The sequence below is a fragment of the Physeter macrocephalus genome, chromosome 20 (genome assembly GCF_002837175.3).
Source record: "Physeter macrocephalus isolate SW-GA chromosome 20, ASM283717v5, whole genome shotgun sequence".
Taxonomy (NCBI): domain Eukaryota; kingdom Metazoa; phylum Chordata; class Mammalia; order Artiodactyla; family Physeteridae; genus Physeter; species Physeter macrocephalus.
The window spans coordinates 56,361,642-56,380,377 of record NC_041233.1 but is presented as its reverse complement, the minus strand read 5'-3'; the positions used below and the strand labels follow the sequence as shown (position 1 = coordinate 56,380,377).

The following is an 18,736-nucleotide window of genomic DNA, read 5'->3' as shown; positions in this document are numbered from 1 at the left end:
ACTATAGGGTAATTTTTTAACTGGGGCAAATCCTTGCCTCACCTTCTTCAATAATAAGGCAGATGCTAAATGTTTAGCTTATATTTTGTGAAGATAGCCTGAAACAACAATATTGGAACTACTGGTTATTTTCAAAAACAAACTTCCGGTTACTAGAACATTCTTCTAAGATTTCATTATGATGTATTTTCAGGATAAGGATAGTTCAAGAAGGGCTCTAACAAAGTGAGAGAGTGGCATGGACATATATACACTACCAAATGTAAAACTGATAGCTAGTGGGAAGCGGCCACATAGCACAGGGAGATCAGCTTGGTGCTTTGTGACCACCTAGAGGGGTGGGTTAGGGAGGGTGGGAGGGAGGGAGAGGCAAGAGGGAAGAAATATGGGGATATATGTATACGTATAACTGATTCACTTTGTTATGAAGCAGAAACTAACACATCATTGTAAAGCAATTATACTCCAATAAAGATGTTTAAAAAAAAGAAGGGCTCTGGAGAAAATAAATGAACAGTTTGTTGTCCACACCCTGCACTTCCTACCCATTCCTGAAGATTTCTTTCTTCGTTCGATTTTTGATATTGAATATAATTTAGTGTGAGAAATTAGATCCATCTATTCAAAGGACTATAGTGACCATGAATATGTGCTTCACCATTTATAAATGAATCCAGTGGTACAGACTATTGCTGGTAGTAGCATTTCTCAAACTTTTTGATCTTAGGATCCCTTTACATTCTTAGAAGTTTTTGAGACCCTAAAGAGCACTTGCTTGTGTGAGTCTATTGATATTTACCATATTAGCTGTTAAAGCTGAGAAATTTTTTTAATTATCAATTTATTTTTAAAAACTCATATTAGCATTAATAACATAAATAACAGTTTATGAAAAATAACTAGTTTCCTAAACAAAAAAAATTTAGTGAGAAGAGTAACATTGGTTTGCATTTTTTGCAGATGTCTTTAATATTTGGTTTAATAGAAGAAATCTAGATTCTTTTACTTGAGTCTATATTCAGTTTGCCACGTTACATTGTTTTGACTGAAGTATGTGAAGTGTATGAAGAAAATATGATAGTTTTGACCTCACAGACCCTCTGAAAGGATCTTAGGGATCCACCCCTAGGGTTCCACAGACCACATTTTGAAAACCATGGGTTTACAGGAATGTTCACTATATTGTCACTAAATTGTCAAAACGTGTTCATGCACTTAAAACTCTAGGTTTATATTCCCTTGAATTTGGTAGCTATTTAAGATGATGAGTTGCACTATTAGTTATACCAGTATCCTGCTGAGCTGATAACCGAGGTCATTATCTTTGCTTCTCTTCTCTTTCTTCAGGTGACCTAGTGGTTCTCGATGGCACTCCCACTGCCGGCTGGCTGCAGGGCCGGAGCTGCTGGGGTGCCCGGGGCTTCTTCCCATCCTCATGTGTTAGGGAGCTCTGCCTCTCCTCACAGAGTCGGCAGTGGCACTCACAGAGTGCCCTGCTCCACATTCCTGAGTATTCAATGGGACAAGCCCGGGCACTGATGGGGCTCTCTGCCCAGCTGGATGAGGAGCTGGACTTCAGAGAAGGGGATGTGATTACCATTATTGGAGTTCCTGAACCAGGCTGGTTTGAAGGGGAGTTAGAGGGTCGAAGAGGCATTTTTCCGGAAGGTTTTGTAGAGCTTTTGGGGCCCCTGAGGACTGTGGCTGAGTCAGTAAGTTCTGGAAATTGCGATGACTGCATTACTAATGGTGAAGTAGATACCAACACAGGAGAAGAGAGACAGCCAGAAGAGGAAAGCGAGCAGCCAGGCACCTACGGGATTGCCCTCTACAGATTCCAAGCCCTGGAGCCAAATGAGTTGGATTTCGAAGTAGGCGATAAAATCCAAATCCTGGGGACCCTGGAAGATGGCTGGCTAGAAGGATCACTGAAGGGCAGGACAGGCATCTTTCCTTACCGCTTTGTAAAGTTATGTCCTCAAACAAGGGTGGAGGAAACCATGGATCTGCCGCCGGAAAGCAGCCTCACCAACATCCCTGACACATCTTTGGATTGTTCAGAGAACTTAGAAGTGGAAGGAAAAAGACATGAATCTCATGAGTGTAAAGCAGAAAAGTCCAGCTCAGTTATTTCTGAAACATCCACTTCCGCACTGGAGCATCTGACTTCTGAGTATGAAGAAGACAAAAACTCTCACTGGGATGCGGGCACCTCAGAAGGGCCCCCAAGAAGCACAGGTTCAGGGCACGAACAGCTTCTTGCCAGATACTCTTCCACAAAGGATCCTTCGGAGGTGGTCAATGGTGTTGCGTCCCAAACTCCAGTACCTTTTCATCCCGAATTGCAGAAAAACCAGTATTATTCTATAGGAGGAGGAAGCAACCCCCGCCCCGACCAGTACTCTGACCCTCTTCCTCTAGAAGCAAGGACTAGAGACTACTCCAGCCTACCTCCCAGAAGAACATACTCCCAGCCGAAAACCCTTCAGAATCCAGTGCCACCTCTTCATAGCACCTTTTCCCATTTAGCCTCCAGGGCAGTCAGACCCAGCCAGTTGAGCCCTCAGCTCCAGGGCGTGGCGAGGTGTGTCAAAAAGCACCTCACACCCAAAGAAAATGCTTCCAGCTTTTGCTCTGCATCAGAGAGATCAGAGATGAAGCCTGGTCTGCAAGACAAGGCACCTGCTGTGGAAGCAATGGCACTTTCACAGGGAGATGGCAACACGGACCTGGATTCTAAGTTGACACAACAACTGATAGAGTTTGAGAAGAGCTTGTCAGGGCCTGGCACAGAACCAGATAAAATTTTGCGCCACTTTTCAATCATGGACTTTAACTCCGAAAAGGATATTTTCCGAGATTCCTCGAAGCTAATCATCCAGCAGGAGCTGCCCGAGAGGCGAAAGGCTCTAAGGCCACCGCCACCCCGTCCCTGTACTCCAGCATCCACTCCTCCCCATTTGCCAGTGGACCAGAGCCTGAGACCGGAACCACCCTTGGCAATGCGACCCTCTCGCCCCGCTCCCCTGCCTCCCTTGGCCCAGCAGAGAACGAATGCAGTACCCCCCAAGCTCCTAACCTGTAACCGTCCTGGCTGGGAGACCCTAGAAAAGGAGGGCCCTGAGAACATGGAGAAGACTTTGGACCAGACTTCCCAGTGTCCCTTAGTCTTGGTGAGGATTCAGGAGATGGAACAGGACTTGGATATGTGCTGCAGGGCTCAAGAAGAGCTGAACTTACTGCTGGAGGAGAAGCAAGAGGAATCACTAAGGGCAGAGACCCCTGAGAATCTTGAGTTCTACGAGAGTAACATTGAGAGTTTGAACATGGAACTCCAGCAACTTAGAGGTAAGTGATGAGGAGATAGTATATACTTGTTTCTTGACACCCTCAAGTCCAAGTAACAGCCTACCCAGGTTTTTAGGGATATGTTACCATCTATGATGGACAATTAAGGAATGGTTTGCTTTTTATTATGTAATTTCTCACTCTGTCGCCACAATTAGATGGCTCTGTCTGAATGTATCCTATGACCACTATAGCCTCCTAACTCCATTTGCTGCTCAGGTAAAAAAGCTCAGACCTCAGTGTCATTTATACCTCCTATACCTCTGTGACATCCGTAGCAGTTGTGCAGATGGAAGTCCCTAGATATAACTTTCTTTAACCAGACTCTGCTCAGGACTGAAGACTTCCAGGCTAAGACTCATGAGAAAATGGTATGTTGTATCTTTGTAGTCCAGGGACTAAGTTTCAATAATAATAACAAACATTTATTAATGTATTAATAAGCATTTGTCACAAAGAATCTTCACAGCTACCTTGAAGGTACTGGGTTAATTCATATGGCTACTTTATAGATGAGGAAACCAAGACTTGCAGAGATTAAGTAGCTTGCTAAGGGAACCGGGAATTGAGCCCATGTCTTTAACTACTATGGTTTACTGTTTCCCACCTTGCACATTCAAAAATTCAAATGCTGTCTCTTAACTTGGGGTTGGCCAGGCTCTGGAGACTTCATTTGTATTCACCAGCCTATCAAGAGAAATAATTTATAAAGTAGGAAGAAGAAAAGAGTGAGATAATAGCAACTGGTCTAGGGCCTGAGGAGAGCATGACTGCATGCCCTTTGGCATGCGTGCCAGAGAGCTCTGAACCTACATGTCCTTAGGAAAGTCAATAATAAAAATCACTCTGTGGATCTAGGAGTTGCAGGATCCTAATAAATAAAAGCAAGGTAATGGTGGCCCAGGGAGCCCAAATCAAGAGGGCAGAACAAGTACACATACCAACTTCTCCTTGTCCTTTAGATCTCTAAAAGTGAATGAAAAAATAATAATAAAAAATTCCAAGAAGAAAGAGTATTATCAGAAGGCCAGAAATCGAGTAATTTTCTGAAAGATGGAACGCAGATGGATTACAGAAAGAGAGGAAACCTCTGTCTAAAATATGCTCAGGCAAGAATTGCTGTGCAAGTGGGCACAGTTCTGCGGGAACTCCAGACTCAGAGGCATGGCCCCGGGAGGGTGTCCTGGAACACATGCAGGGTGATGAATTAGGGACCAGCCAGGTCACTGGGCCCCTGGGTCATTTGTGCTCAACAGGGCAGTGGTGACATTTGCTCTAAAGGTAAAAGCACGAGGGTGAGCACTTAGACATGTCCTCAAGAGGGTGTTCATTTAATATGAGTATCTGAACTCTTGGGGAATGCCAGATACCTTGACGATTTCAGAGTGCCTGAAAAGGAATCCTGAGGGAACTTTGGCTCAGCACTACATCCTCAAAGACATAGCAAGCCCCAGATTCTCCATCACCTTCCATACATACAAGTTTTGAGATATACTTGTAAACTGTTCTTGCATTAGATATACAGGTAACAGAACAAAACTCTTCCAAATTCCAGGTAGCAAGAATTTCTCAATAATGATACTTATTAGAATTAGTAGTGTTCCAGAGAAATATTATGTCTTCTATGCATAAAACCAGTGTGCAGTGTTTTTTGGGTTTCTTTTTTTCTTCGGTACGCGGGCCTCTCACTGTTGTGGCCTCTCCCGTTGCGGAGCGCAGGCTCCGGACGCGCAGGCTCAGTGGCCATGGCTCACGGGCCCAGCCGCTCCGCGGCATGTGGGATCTTCCCGGACCAGGGCACAAACCCGTGTCCCCTGCATCGGCAGGCGAACTCTCAACCACTGTGCCACCAGGGAAGCCCCTGTGTGCAGTGTTTTTAAAGGAGTTTATGGAGTAATGGACTGGTACTGAGGGATGAAATTGGTATTCTTTTTTATTCTATTGACCTTCTTTTTCAGGACTATTTAATAATTCAGCCGGTGTTCTTACTATTTTTTTTTTTTAAGTTCTAAAAGTTTAATGCTGTGAAAGACCTGCAGTTAGGTGTGTATAGTCTTAATCAGGAAACTTTTCTTTATTTGCATTCACCAAATACAGCATTTGCTATATTAGTATTGACTTGATTGCTTTTCAATAGGTGTGTTATTTATATCAATTGCTAGTATGATGAAATTACTTATTTCTTGCAATCACTGACAGTTCCTCTTAAGGTCATCTTTTTCTGTCTTCATAGAAAGTATATCCAGCAATATAAGCAGTCCCTTGAACGATGCAGAATTAATCAGTTTGAGCACCAGGCTTTACCCCTCCAATCCAGTCCCATACAATCTTTAACCTTGAAATTTAAGGCATAAGATTTAAAGAACTTTTGATACAGTATTTATCTAATCCTGACTGATATTATATTTAGTTGTTTATATGCCTCGCGATGAAAATTTTAAGCCTAATGAAAAGACAGATACTGTACGTTAGTTGGTCATTTCCCACACACCTGGTATAGTGTCCAACAGGTAGTAGACTCAGTAAATACTTGGTGAATTGAATTTAGTTTAACTGAATGAAATTGAAGTTTCTGCTCTACCTTCCAGAGCTTTCAAAGATCTCCTTCCTCTGTTGTTACTTTGAACTTGGACTACTGGAGACCTAAGGACTGTCGGTGCTGAGATGCTGGTCCCCTTGTCAGACCCAGTTAATGGTAGCAAAATAGTCCAGTGCTGTGCCAGACCCAAAATTAGGTTCTTTATTGTAGCTATTGCTCCTCCTTCCTCTTCTTTTTTTTTTTTTCTTCTTCTTCTTTTTTTAAATAAGAAAATGTATGGACAAATGCCTAGCTATGCTTATCACGTGGTAGGCATTTAATAGGGGTTTGAGAAATTAGAAGAAAATATAATTAAGAAGCACTTCTAATTGCAAGACTTAAGGATAAGAAGAAAGTGTATGGCTTTATTTATTTGAACTGTAGTCAACTGAGGGCTCTGGTTTGTGCTTGGTGGTTTTAGAGCAGGATACACGTGACTGTTTTGTTTACATTCAGCTCCACCTTATGCGTATAAGTGTGAATCTAGTTAGATCAACTGGGAATACATTGAATGGATTCAATTTAAGTATAGGATGGTATATAGATTTACATATAGCTCACACTTAAATATATATAGCCTTTATACTATTTTTCATATTGCTCCTTCTTAAAACTCTGGAATTATGACGTCATGAGGACACATTTCCTAGAAGCAGTATTTTTTTGTTTGTTTGTTTGTTTTTGTTTTTGCGTTACGCGGGCCTCTCACTGTTGTGGCCTCTCCCGTTGCGGAGCACAAGCTCCAGACGCGCAGGCCTAGCCACTCCGTGGCATGTGGGATCTTGCCGGACCGGGGCACGAACCCATGTCCCCTTCATCGGCAGGTGGACTCTCAACCACTGCGCCACCAGGGAAGCCCGAAGCTGTATTTTTTTTTCAAATCTGATATGTTACCTTTTATAGTTTTCTGTTTCCTGTAGGTATCTTTCAGCTTGTTTTTTATTTTCTTTACCTATGGTAAGAATAGTTATTTTATAGTCTGCATATAATAATTCCAAGATATTGTCTTAGTGGTACTGTTTTTGGTGTCACATGGTTCTCATTCATGTGATCTAGACTCCTTGTGTGTCTGGTTACCTTTTACTGTGTGCTAGGCATAGTATTTGGAAAACATTAAGACCGGAGATGAAGGCACCTGTCTCCAGAGAGGATTTGCACTTATTTCTGTCAGCTGCTTCTGGTCAGCTAATATTTCCAAATTCCTGAAGAATAGTAATCTTTGAGATTCTGGAACAAGAAATTGGAAGTCCTGGTAATTCCTAAAATTATAAATTATTCTGTATTTTTTTAATTTTTTTTTTTTTTTTTTTTTTTTGCGGTACGCGGGCCTCTCACTGCTGCGGCCTCTCCCGTTGCGGACCGCAGGCTCCGGACACGCAGGCTCAGTGGCCGTGGCTCACGGGCCCAGCCGCTCCGCGGCATGTGCACGAACCCGCGTCCACTGCATCGGCAGGCGGACTCTCAACCACTGCGCCACCAGGGAAGCCCCTATTCTGTATTTTTTTTAAAAAACTTTTATTTACATGTTCTTAAGTAATAACAGTAATGACTGTAATAATCAACAGTGAACAGTTCTCCTGTGTTAGGTTTATACTAAAAGTTTCAGAGATTTTATGTATGTATACACATATATATGAAATAAATGCCTAATTTTTTATTATTATGAACCAAAATATTATGAGATTATATATTTTAATGACATGTAAAATTATTCTCTACCTGGTAATAAACTTTGAAATATTTTTTACTTTTTTTTCTTAATTTATTTTATTTATTTATTTTTGGCTGCGTTGGGTCTTCGTTGCTGTGCGCAGGCTTTCTATAGTTGCGGCGAGCGGAGGCTACTCTTCATTGCGGTGCGCGGGCTTCTCATTGTGATGGCTTCTCTCGTGGCAGAGCGGCACGTGGGCTCAGTAGTTGTGGCTCGTGGGCTCCAGAGCGCAGGCTCAGTAGTTGTGGTGCACGGGCTTAGTTGATCTGTGGCACGTGGGATCTTCCCAGCCCAGGGCTCGAACCTGTGTCTCCTGCATTGGCAGGCGGATTCTTAACCACTTTTTTTTTTTTTAAAGTCCCTATTTTTTACTTTTTACTTTAAAATAATTTTGGATTTATAGAGAAGTTGCAGAAATAGTAGAGTTCCCCTAACCCTAATATCTTACATAACTCAAAAATATTTATCAAACTTAGAAAATTAACATGATACTAGACATCTGATAATATAAAACATTAAAAGAAGGGAATATTAACACAAAATAAATGTTAAATAAAAATAATTTAAAAACTGTAAAATCATACCACAAATATTTAGTATTTAAAAGTGATTTTTAAAACAAAATTTTAAATACACAAAGTATGAGTTGCCCTATCTGATGGGATTGATCTTTGATTTGTGGCTAATATTCCAGACATAGAAAAAAGTTTCCTTTGATCTTGGTTGAGTGTTAAGAATGTATCCAAAAACATCTTCAGGTGGGGCCATTAGGGTACATGTTGCTTTGCATAAGCTCATAATCTTTCTTTTCTTTTTTTTTTTGTACAGACAGATTTTCTTTTTTTATTTTCTAGCGACTATTTGCATTGAATATTTCTTTTTTTAAATTTTAATGAAGTATAGGTGATTTACAATGTTGTGTTAATTTCTGCCGTACAGCCAAGTGATTCAGTTATACATATGTATTCTTATATTCTTTTTTAACAGTGAAAATATTTTGTCTACTTGCTCTGATTTTGACTTTGCCATTGGAATCAGTATTGTTTTGCTAATTCAAATTTTAGACAATAAATTTGTGACAGTATTCACATCTTTAAAAATTTTTTTAATTGAAATAATTAACATACAATATGTTAATTTCAGGTAATACAACATAATGATTCAATGTTAACATTCACATCTTCTCTGCATTTCTCTTGTTAAAATACTTACAAAGAACTATAACCTATAGCAAATACAAACTCTGGAAAACACTGAGCAAACATTTTTGAGTAGTATTAAAATAATGGAACATTTGCCTCTGAGCAAGATTCAACGCTACACAGAATCATGTGTCTGAATTGCCATTTTAAGGACTTATTTTACTTCTAAAATATGATATTTCTTGGACCATCACTTACAAGGTTTATATAAAATATACTATGCAAATAAGCTTATTAGTATTTATTTTATTTGCAAGAGTGACTCACTGTTAGCACACAGGGTCATGAACACACGTGTTTTATAAACACATTCATAACATAGCAACAGTTACAAGCAATACTAACTGATTAGATCCTAGTCACTTTTCTCCTATGTACTTTTGTCCCGGTCAACCTTAATCTTTACTCTGTGGGTCAGTATTTTCTGCTCTTGCTTTCAACTTGACACTGGTAGATTCTTTCAAACCAGTAATGTCTCTACATTTATTGTTAAGCTTTATTCTCACAGAGAATTATAGTATTTTCTCCTTTTTTTCCAGATTTCTGGGCTGATTTTTTCTTACGATTCAGAAAGACATATAAATTCCCTAAGCAACGCTGAGGAGGAATTCCCACATGGAAACGATATCATTCTCAGTCCACCTCCACCTTAAACTAATTTCAAGGGTTAAAGTACCTTGGACGGTGAAGGTATTAGAGCCGGAGATGTAATTTTGCAGGAGCGCTGGTCCAGCTCTGATTCTCTCTCAGGAGTCTCTGGCATCTTAGCTTATTATAGAAAAGGTCTCCTTTTAGACTCCTTACCTTGCCTTGGGCTTTGGGTTATTGACCTTTTCTCCCCAGAGGGCCATTGAAACAAAAGCTGAGTTTTCTGGGACTGGTAGATGCCCCAAGGCATTGTAGTTTCTGTGGTTATTTACCTCTCTGGATTCTAGTTTTCCTTTTGGTTTTGGCCTGTACTCTACCATCTTGTCGTTGTGTTGATAGTTTTAAGATTTTTAAATAGTTCGTCTAACTTTTTAAGCTTTCTTTCTGTGAGATGGTTGGCCTAAACTTCAATTATTGGAAATAGAAAGTCCATTATTAGTAGTTTTAGATAAGCCAGTGTTTGGCTATGTCTGAGAATTAGGAGTTTTAAGTTTGGAATTATCATGTAGAGTCAGGGTAAGAATACTAGGAGGCATTTGTGAGTATAGTGTGTTGGGGAATGATATGTCATTGTAGGCTTCAGGATGGTATCGAGTCAATCACTCATTCATCCAGCAAATGTTGGTTAAGTTTTTACCGTGTGCCAGGCACTGTGTTAAGGGCAGGTATATAGTAATAAACATAGATGTGTTGTCTGCCTTCCAGGAGCTTCTGGTCAAATGAGTTGCTAATTAATAAGTAGAAGTCCATATCTAAAACACAGTACCTTACTAGTTTGGGAAAGAGTTCTTATACCTGAGGCATTCCAAGGAGTCTTCAGAATAATAAATTACTTAATAATTTAAGCATATAATAATAATTGAGCTCCCTGGTGGCCTAGTGGTTAGGATTCTGGGCTTTCACTGCCATGGCCCGGTTTAATCCCTGGTTGGGGAACTGAGATCCCGCAAGCTGCGGGGCATGGCCAAAACAAAACCAAAACCAAAAATGGTACCTTCAAATCTGATAAATAGTTTGGCTTCTGAAGCAGTAGAAATATTCAGCGTTAGTCCACAGACTTTTCAGATTTACCAGTACAAGTTACTTTTAGAAGCCCTTATTAGAACTACATCCTGTGGCCCTGAGAGAATCTCATTTTAGCATATCATAGTCCTTTTCTACCTCGAGGAGAGGTTCACATGCCTGAATTGGACAGTCAGGGTTGTACATTCATTTCTTTACTCAGCAAACATTTCTTCAGCACATAGTATGACCCAGGCACTGGCTATACACTGATTAATAAAAAGGATATAGTCATAGTATCATTCATATTTGTGTATCTTTGAAACTCTAGTGATCATACTGATATTGACCTCTGTATTTAATCACACTGTCTCTCTGTCTTGCTGCCTTTGAATTATGGCCATAGTTAATTTCCGTGTGGGCCAAGACCCTGTTGTTCTAGATCAGTGCAGTGGTTGGTAAATTGTAGAGTCAGCCTCTTCCGCATCAGGAACCTTGCTCCTAAACGTCTCCCCTTAAGGTAATGCCAGGAAGAAGGTTGACCAGAGACTCTCAGCGTAATTTTTAATTTGAATTTTAAATGACTGTTGCACATCAAATCAGAATATGTTTTTCAGGAAAGTAACGTTTTCACCAAGATATTGGGTGAGATCTAAGGTCCACTAAAGAGAGCCATTAGGTTAACCAGTTGGAGAATGACTGATATGGAATAATAACATCTTTACACTGAAGTGATACATAATATTTCAGACAGATTTTTAAAAATTGAAAGTATAGTTTTTCTACATACAGAAGCAATTTATTATTCTGAAGACTCCTTGGAATGCCTCAGGTATAAGAATTCTTTCCCAAACTAGTAAAAGATAATAGAGTTTAAAAGGTAAAACGTTTTGTGGTCTTTCAAGATATAAAAGTTCATGTAAAAGAAATAATGATTTTTCTTTCTAATTTGTCAGTACATAAGAAAAAACCCAATATCCTCAGCTTTTGTAACATCTAGTTCAGGGTGTTGGCTCAGTAAAATTAGCTCAGTTACTTGTAATGGATTTTATCGTGGTATAAATCCGTAAAACAGCAACCATAGACAGAAGCCATTCAGAGTCCATGTTGATTCAGGACAGAAGCTAGTTTTCCTTTTAGGAGACAGGGTTTAATGTATGTCAAGAAACGTAGCTAGGATTGGTTAACTTACTTATAATTAGCCCGTGACTCACTAGTCTTTGCAGTTTGTAGTGTGGCTTTGTGAACATTTCTTCACCTCAGCTCTAGGCGGAGGGTTGGAGAAACTGGAATAGCTCCAGGAACTTCAAATAGGGTTTCAGATTTCACCCAGGCTTTGCAGCACTTAGTGAAAGGACCTGCCTCTAGCTAGCCTCCTGCCTCAGCCACAGGCATTCCTGCTGCCACTGGCTACCTGAGTGTGTTGACTACTACTGTTCACTTTACCAGATGTAGCAAGACCCCAAAGATGAAAAACTCTGGGGCAGTCATTTATTCAATAAATACTGTTGAACTCCTGCTATATTCCAGGCAGCGTTCTAGAGTTACAGCAGCGATCTCTGCTGTAACAAACAATAAGTAAAAATATGAGTATTATTAGGAGGCGAAAGAACCTATGGAATCAGGGAAGTGCCTTTTGAGTGAAGATCTCAATGATTGTAGGAAGCCAGCCAAACCATTTTGGGGGGTGGGGGAGATTACTTCAGGAAGCTAGAACAGCAAGTATAAGAGTGTGCCTGTTGTTTGAGGAATAGCAAGGAGGCCAGTTCAACTCGAGCAAAGGCATGGGCTTTGTAGCCCATCATTCGGAGTAAGACGAGAAGCCCCAGGAAGGTTCTGAGCAGGGGACCAATATGATCTGACTTAGAACTTTACAGAGTCACTCTGGCTGCGGCGCTGAGAAAAGACAGAAGTGCAGAGGCAGAGAGACCAGTTAGGAGGCTACTGTAATGATCCAGGCAAGAGGTGATGGTAGCTTGCACCAGGATGGCAGACTGGGGTTGAGGAGAAGTGCTTAGTTATTTTGAGCATCATATATAAGGTATATTTGAGTTGGAGCCAGTAGGACTTGCTGGTGGATTGGATGTGAGGTGAAAGAGATGAGGATGACCCTGAGATTGAGCAACTGGAAGGGTTGAAGTTGCCAGTAATTTCTCAATTAATGGTGAAGAGTGCAGGAGACGCTGGTTGGTGGGGGAGGTGGGACGAGGTAGAGGTCAACTGCACAATTTGATACACAGGCCAGAGTTCAGAGGAGTTAGGCCTGGAGACAAAAATTTGGGACAAATGAATTTTGACAGCACATAGACATAAATTCTTTCAGCACATAGACATTATTTAAAGTCATGACATTTAATGAGATTACTTAAAAAAACAAAAAAACTATAGATAGAGAAAAAGAGAAGAGGCCCAGGGAGTGAGCTGTCTGGAAGATAGGAACTGAAAGAGTAGGATGATGACAGCAATTATAAATAATTGAGCACTTATACTTTGTCAAACAATGTGCTAGCTGCTTTTATACACTTTTTCTAGTTCCCAAAATTGTCCACATCTGACAGATGAGAAAACTGAGGTTTGCCCAAAGTCTCACAGCTGGCAAGTGGGAGAGCCAGGATTCAGATTCAGGTGGGTTTCACTGTACAGCCTTATGTACATTCTCACCGTGCCACAGTGAAGTGCCAGCGTGTTTTGACTTAAGGAGGGATTGCTTGACCTCTGAGAGTGGGTGGTAGGAAGCAACAGTTGGAAAACTCAGATCTACAGGTGCTCAAGGTGGAAAGGTCCCAACTGACTCTTGCCAACTTACTTCCAAAATAATTTATGCCAACAGTAACATTTTTAGTACTCTCATTGGTTGAAAACTATTTGCTAAATTATATATATATATATATATATATATATATATATATATATATATATATATGTGGATTTAAGAGCATATATGTATGTATTGACATATATATATATTTTAAATATTTAATCCTTCCTCACAGATATACTTTTGACTGTTGGCTTATCATGAAGTTACTTACGTTTCCAGAGTGTTTACTCATTCATACTAGTAACATCCCCAAGCTGCTCACGGTTTCCAGTTTCTCTATTTGAACGCTCACCTAACTCACCTTTAAGTTCATCATAAGGTTTAAACTCTAAAACATCTTGAATGCTTCTCACAGCCCTGTCCATTTAGAACATTTACATCCTTCAAAGTGTATCAGATCCCCCCAACACCTCTTATTTTCCTGTATTCCAGTCTTTTTTTTTTTTTTTTTTACAGTGCTCTCAGACTCTTTTCTCTGTGTTTCTGCCTTTCCCTATCCCAGTCAGTTGTCTTTTCATTAGTCCATAGTCTCTTCCTTTACTGGGGAACTTACTTTTTGATCTTAAGTATCTGTCTTCTCCCTCATTTCCAGACCCTCTTCCCACTTAGCTGGAGGCTGTTGCTGTATTGAGATCCCTCGAGTTACTTTAACCTTAATGATAGGGTCTTCTTTACAACTCCTCCTAATTAACCCTTAGGCCGAGAGGCAGCTGCACTAAGAGTGGAAACCACATTCCTAGTCAAGGAATTTCTTGAATTCCTTCTGTGTGCTAGGTAACCGGGTACAAAGGAAAAGACCTGGGGCAGCCAATGTTTAGGAATGTGGAAGACAAGGGAGATGAACTAGCAAAGGAAAAGGAGCAGCCAGTCAAGTGAAGGAAGAGCTTCGAGAAAGAGAAAGTGACTGTGTCCAAAAGCTACTGAGAGGCCAAGTAAGAGGAAGTCTCAGAAATGACCATTGGATTGGATGACCTTGTCAAGGGCAGTTTCAGTAAAGTGATAACAAACGGATAAAAGATTTATTGGAATGGATTAAAGATAGAGTGAGAGGTAAGGAAATAGAGGCATTGAGTATTTGGCTTGCTCACGTCTTTCAAAGCAGAAGTTGTTTGTAAGATGGGAAACAGGACTTCCCTAGTGGCACAGCGGTTAAGAATCCTCCTGCCAATGCAGGGGACACGGGTTTGAGCCCTGGTCCGGGAAGATCCCACATGCCACGGAGCAACTAAGCCCATGCGCCACAACTACTGAGCCTGCGCTCTAGAGCCCGCGTGCCACAACTACTGAAGCCTGCATTCCTAGAGCCCATGCTCCACAGCAAGAGAAGCCACCGCAATGAGAAGCCCGCGCACCGCAACAAAGAGTAGCCCCCGCTCACCGCAACTAGAGAAAGCCCGTGTATAGCAACGAAGACCCAATGCAGCCAAAAATAAATAAATTAATTAATTAATTAAAATTTTTTAAAAGATGGGAAACATTCATAGGCTCATGAGACTGATGGTTAGAGTGGGCACACTGAAGATCAGGAGAGGGAGGGCCTAATTGCCGAAACAAAGTCTTTGAGGGCTCAGGAGGGAGTGGATCAGTGAACCAACAGAGAGAGAGATTGGCCTGTTAGCAGAGCAGAGACAGTTCTTCCATTCTAACAAGAGGGAGAGCAGAGCAGATGGGTACAGATGCTGGTAGGATGGTAGATTTGATGGTGAAAAGATGAAGAAACAGGCTTAGAGAGCTTAAGTAACTTTCCCAAGATTATACAGCTAGTTAGTGGCAGAGTCAGGATTCAAAAAAAAGCACAGCCTGTGCTTTTAACTTGTAAGCTCTCCTGCCCTCTGCCTCGCATCTAGCATGTGCCCAATAAATATGACCACCATCAACTCATTAAACATGGGAGTACCTCTTGTGCCCCACGTGCAGAGCTGTGCTGGAGATTGGACATGGTCCTTGCCCTCAAGCTTTCAGTGTAATAAAAGGAGGTAAACAAGTATAATAAAGTAACAGGTAAGATGAGAGGGATATTTGCATGGTGCTCTGGAAAATAGCAAGAACTATGGGAATCAGAGAGCGTCATTGGGGCAGTCTTAGAAAGTGAGGAGGAGTTGATCATCAGGCTGGAGGAACCACATGGGCAGTTACAGAGATACTGTGAAAAGTTTAGGTAATTACCTGTTCTTACTGGATTTTTTTTTTTTTTTTTTTTACTGTCTCCTCCCTTTTGTTCCTTTACCTTTCCTCTACTTTCTGCCTCTTTTCTCTCATCCTTCAAATCCTGCTGCCCCACCTTCACTTCTAGCATTATGTTTGGAGAATTTCTATCCATGGATGGTCATTGTAGCTATCACCCACCCTATAGTAACAAGTAACAAACATCATGGCGAGTGCTGCTCAGGGCTTTTTTTTTTTTTTAATGTTTATTTTATTTATTTTTTGGCTATGTATTTTATTTATTTATTTATTTATTTATTTATTTTTGGCTGTGTTGTGTCTTCATTTCTGTGCGAGGGCTTTCTCTAGTTGTGGCAAGCGGGGGCCACTCACTGTCGCGGCCTCTCTTGTTGCGGAGCACAGGCTCCAGACTCGCAGGCTTAGTAGTTGTGGCTCACGGGCCCAGTTGCTCCGCGGCTTGTGGCTCACGGGCCCAGTTGCTCCGCGGCATGTGGGATCTTCCCAGACCGGGGCTCGAACCCGTGTCCCCGGCATTGGCAGGCAGATTCTCAACCACTGCGCCACCAGGGAAGCCCGCTGCTCAGGGCTTTTGAAGAGGGCCTGTGGAATGTGACTGTTGTATCAAGTGAAAGGGAAGATAACTATCTACAAAGTTGTATTTCACCAGTAGGACTAGGACTGAGAAAAATAGGAAAGTTATTTCTCCTTTATGCTCCTCGTTCCCTTGGGCCACATTTCTTTGCACACAGATTTGTCACGTGAAAAGAGCAACCCATTCACAGCTTTTGATTAGTTCTGGGTCTCAGTAATGAGGCAAACCTGAGGCAGTTTACATTTTTATACAGGCTATATCTTTAAAGTCCCACAGGCAGTAGTGCTTAGAAAAAGAGAAGAGGTGGGGAGAGGGGGGCTCCATATTATAACCAGCTATTCACTTTCCACTCATCCAAAGATCATTTCTTTTTACCTTTGTGTAACCTTTACTACTGGATTGTTTTATAACTAGTATCCTTCTTACCTGTAATTTATCCTCTTTTTATCTGTTGGTCGATTTACTCGGTGTGTTTCTTATCATGCTAGCTTTATCAAAGACTTTTAAGTTGCCAAAGGAAACTCTGTTTTCCAAAACAGGGAAAGATAAATCTTTACTTTTAACTTAGAAATAAGTAAGATTGTAGAATTTTAGATTTAAAGTGGCAGAGAAATTATTAACTTCTTCATTTTACACATAAGAAAACTGACAGCCAGAGAAGTTAAGCATAGCTACAAACTGGCTATTAGCAGAAATTGAACTTCTAGAAGCTAGCTGTCCTAATTCCTCCTCCCATGTGCCCTCTTTTACACTGTTCCTCTGTATAACTCATAGTCAAAGCTGTCCTCCCAAATTAGGTTGTCATCCTATTGGTTTGTGAACCAAATCACAGTCTTTATTGGGTTTAGGCAGTAGGTTCTAGATTATTGAGCCAGTCGATACTGGACAGTCTTTCTGTTACTGTGCTGGTACAAGCGCTCATCGCAGTTGGGTGGCGAGGATCAGCACTGGGGCAGGTGAAGTAGGCCAGGACTGGAGACAAAGAGGGAGCGGCAGCGTGGGGCCAGCGAGGTGTGTGCACATTTGCCTCGGCAGTGGTCCACCCCTGAATTAGACCATGATAGAGTGTACTTGTTTGTTTACTTGGTTTGAGGGAAATTAAGTCTCTCCTACGTTTTTGAGATACTCCTCTGAGTCTAGTGCCATGAAGTCAGACAGATCTGGGTTCAAATTATGGCCCCTCCTTGTACTAGTTTTTGTGATCTTGGACAGGTTTTTCAAAGTCTCAGAGATTCTTTCTTTATCTGTGGTAAAATAAAGATAATATAATATCCTCCTTACAGTTAGTGAAGATCAAAAAACATTTATATCAACTTCCTAGCCCCTCATCCTGATCCTGGCACTTAATACACACTTGACAACATGGCAGCTGCCAGGGCTGTTGCTACTACTGCAACAGAACTATGGAACAAAAACCTTTGCATGAAAATCAGATTTAACAATCTAGAGGTTCATTCAGTAACTATTAGTGTAGAACCTAAAAGGTGTGTAACAGCACATTAGGTATTTCAGGAAGGGAAAAAGGAGTTGCAAGGAAAATAGAAGCATGGATTGTTAAAACTGAAGGAATCAAAGATGTCATTGAGGCCAGCTGCCTCATTTTATAGATGGGTCCGTTGAGTCCCAGAGAGAATAAGTGGTTTACCCAAGAGTAAACATCTCATTATTGACAAAGCATATAACCCTGGTCTCCTTAGGGTACGTTACATTGTTTCACAAATAGGGATTAGATAAAAGTTCAAGGATACTTGATAGATGACCAGATAGCTAAAAGAGTAATCTTACTAAAGACTTTTAGCATGTCACTCCCCTGTTCAGAAACCTTCAGTGACTCTTTATTATCCATTGAATAAAATAAGTGGCATTCGAGTCCCTTGGGATCTGCTGCAACCTACCACTCCAGCATGATCCCTGTTACTTTTTCCACATGTATTCTTCAGCGTGTTCCCCATTACCTAGTTCTCCATATGTGGAAAGTCTTTGGAAACCCTGCTTATGCTTGAAGGCACAGCTCAAATGCTACCACTTCCATGAAACCTCCAGTTGTCCCACCAGGGACTTCTGCTTTGTTGCCATTGCCATTTGTGTTTGTTACAGCACTTTTCACGTGCAATCTTACTTTATAGTGTGTTGCTCCTGCATCATAAGAGACAGAGACCAACTTCATCCTTTTCTCTTCCACAGTGCTTCACATAAAATAATGTTTGATGAATTCAAAATGGTATTTTTATACCCACCTTTCTGATTTCCAGCCTCATTCTCCAGTTCCTAAATATGCTATATGAATTAGATGGAAAAGAGATTTAGGAGATGAATGGTTTTGATGCTTCTCTGGCATGATAAGTATCAAGGAAAGTGTGAAAGCATACATAACTGTATTCCTCTGGGAAAGAGTTTTTACACTATAAAATTACTCATACACCAGATCAGAATAAAAGACGTACTTTTTCTTTCCTGAGTGGGATAAACCAGTGTGTCTGCAGACAGGAGCTTGAACAGCTTGTGATTTGAGTATGCACTAATGGGTAACCTGAATCCCATAAAAGCAAAGCTCTCAAAGGCGGAAGAGTCCTGCCTCTAACTAAAGGGAAGGGAGTCCCGAAGAGTTTCAGATGTCCAAGGAGAGTAGAAAGCCAAACTCGGAGGACAGGTAGTGGAGGTCCCGTTT

At 41.0% G+C, this 18,736-nt stretch overlaps 1 protein-coding gene across 11 annotated transcripts in view; it reads left to right on the top strand.

The window, feature by feature from the left end:
* DNMBP (dynamin binding protein) overlaps positions 1–18,736 on the top strand; it is a 148,145-nt gene that overhangs the window by 42,221 nt on the left and 87,188 nt on the right. For all 11 annotated transcript variants that reach the window (XM_028482042.1, XM_028482043.2, XM_028482045.2 and 8 more), the window contains one exon: positions 1,348–3,348. In XM_028482042.1, coding sequence (XP_028337843.1) covers positions 1,348–3,348 — 2,001 coding nt within the window. The remainder of the gene's footprint in view (positions 1–1,347; positions 3,349–18,736) is intronic.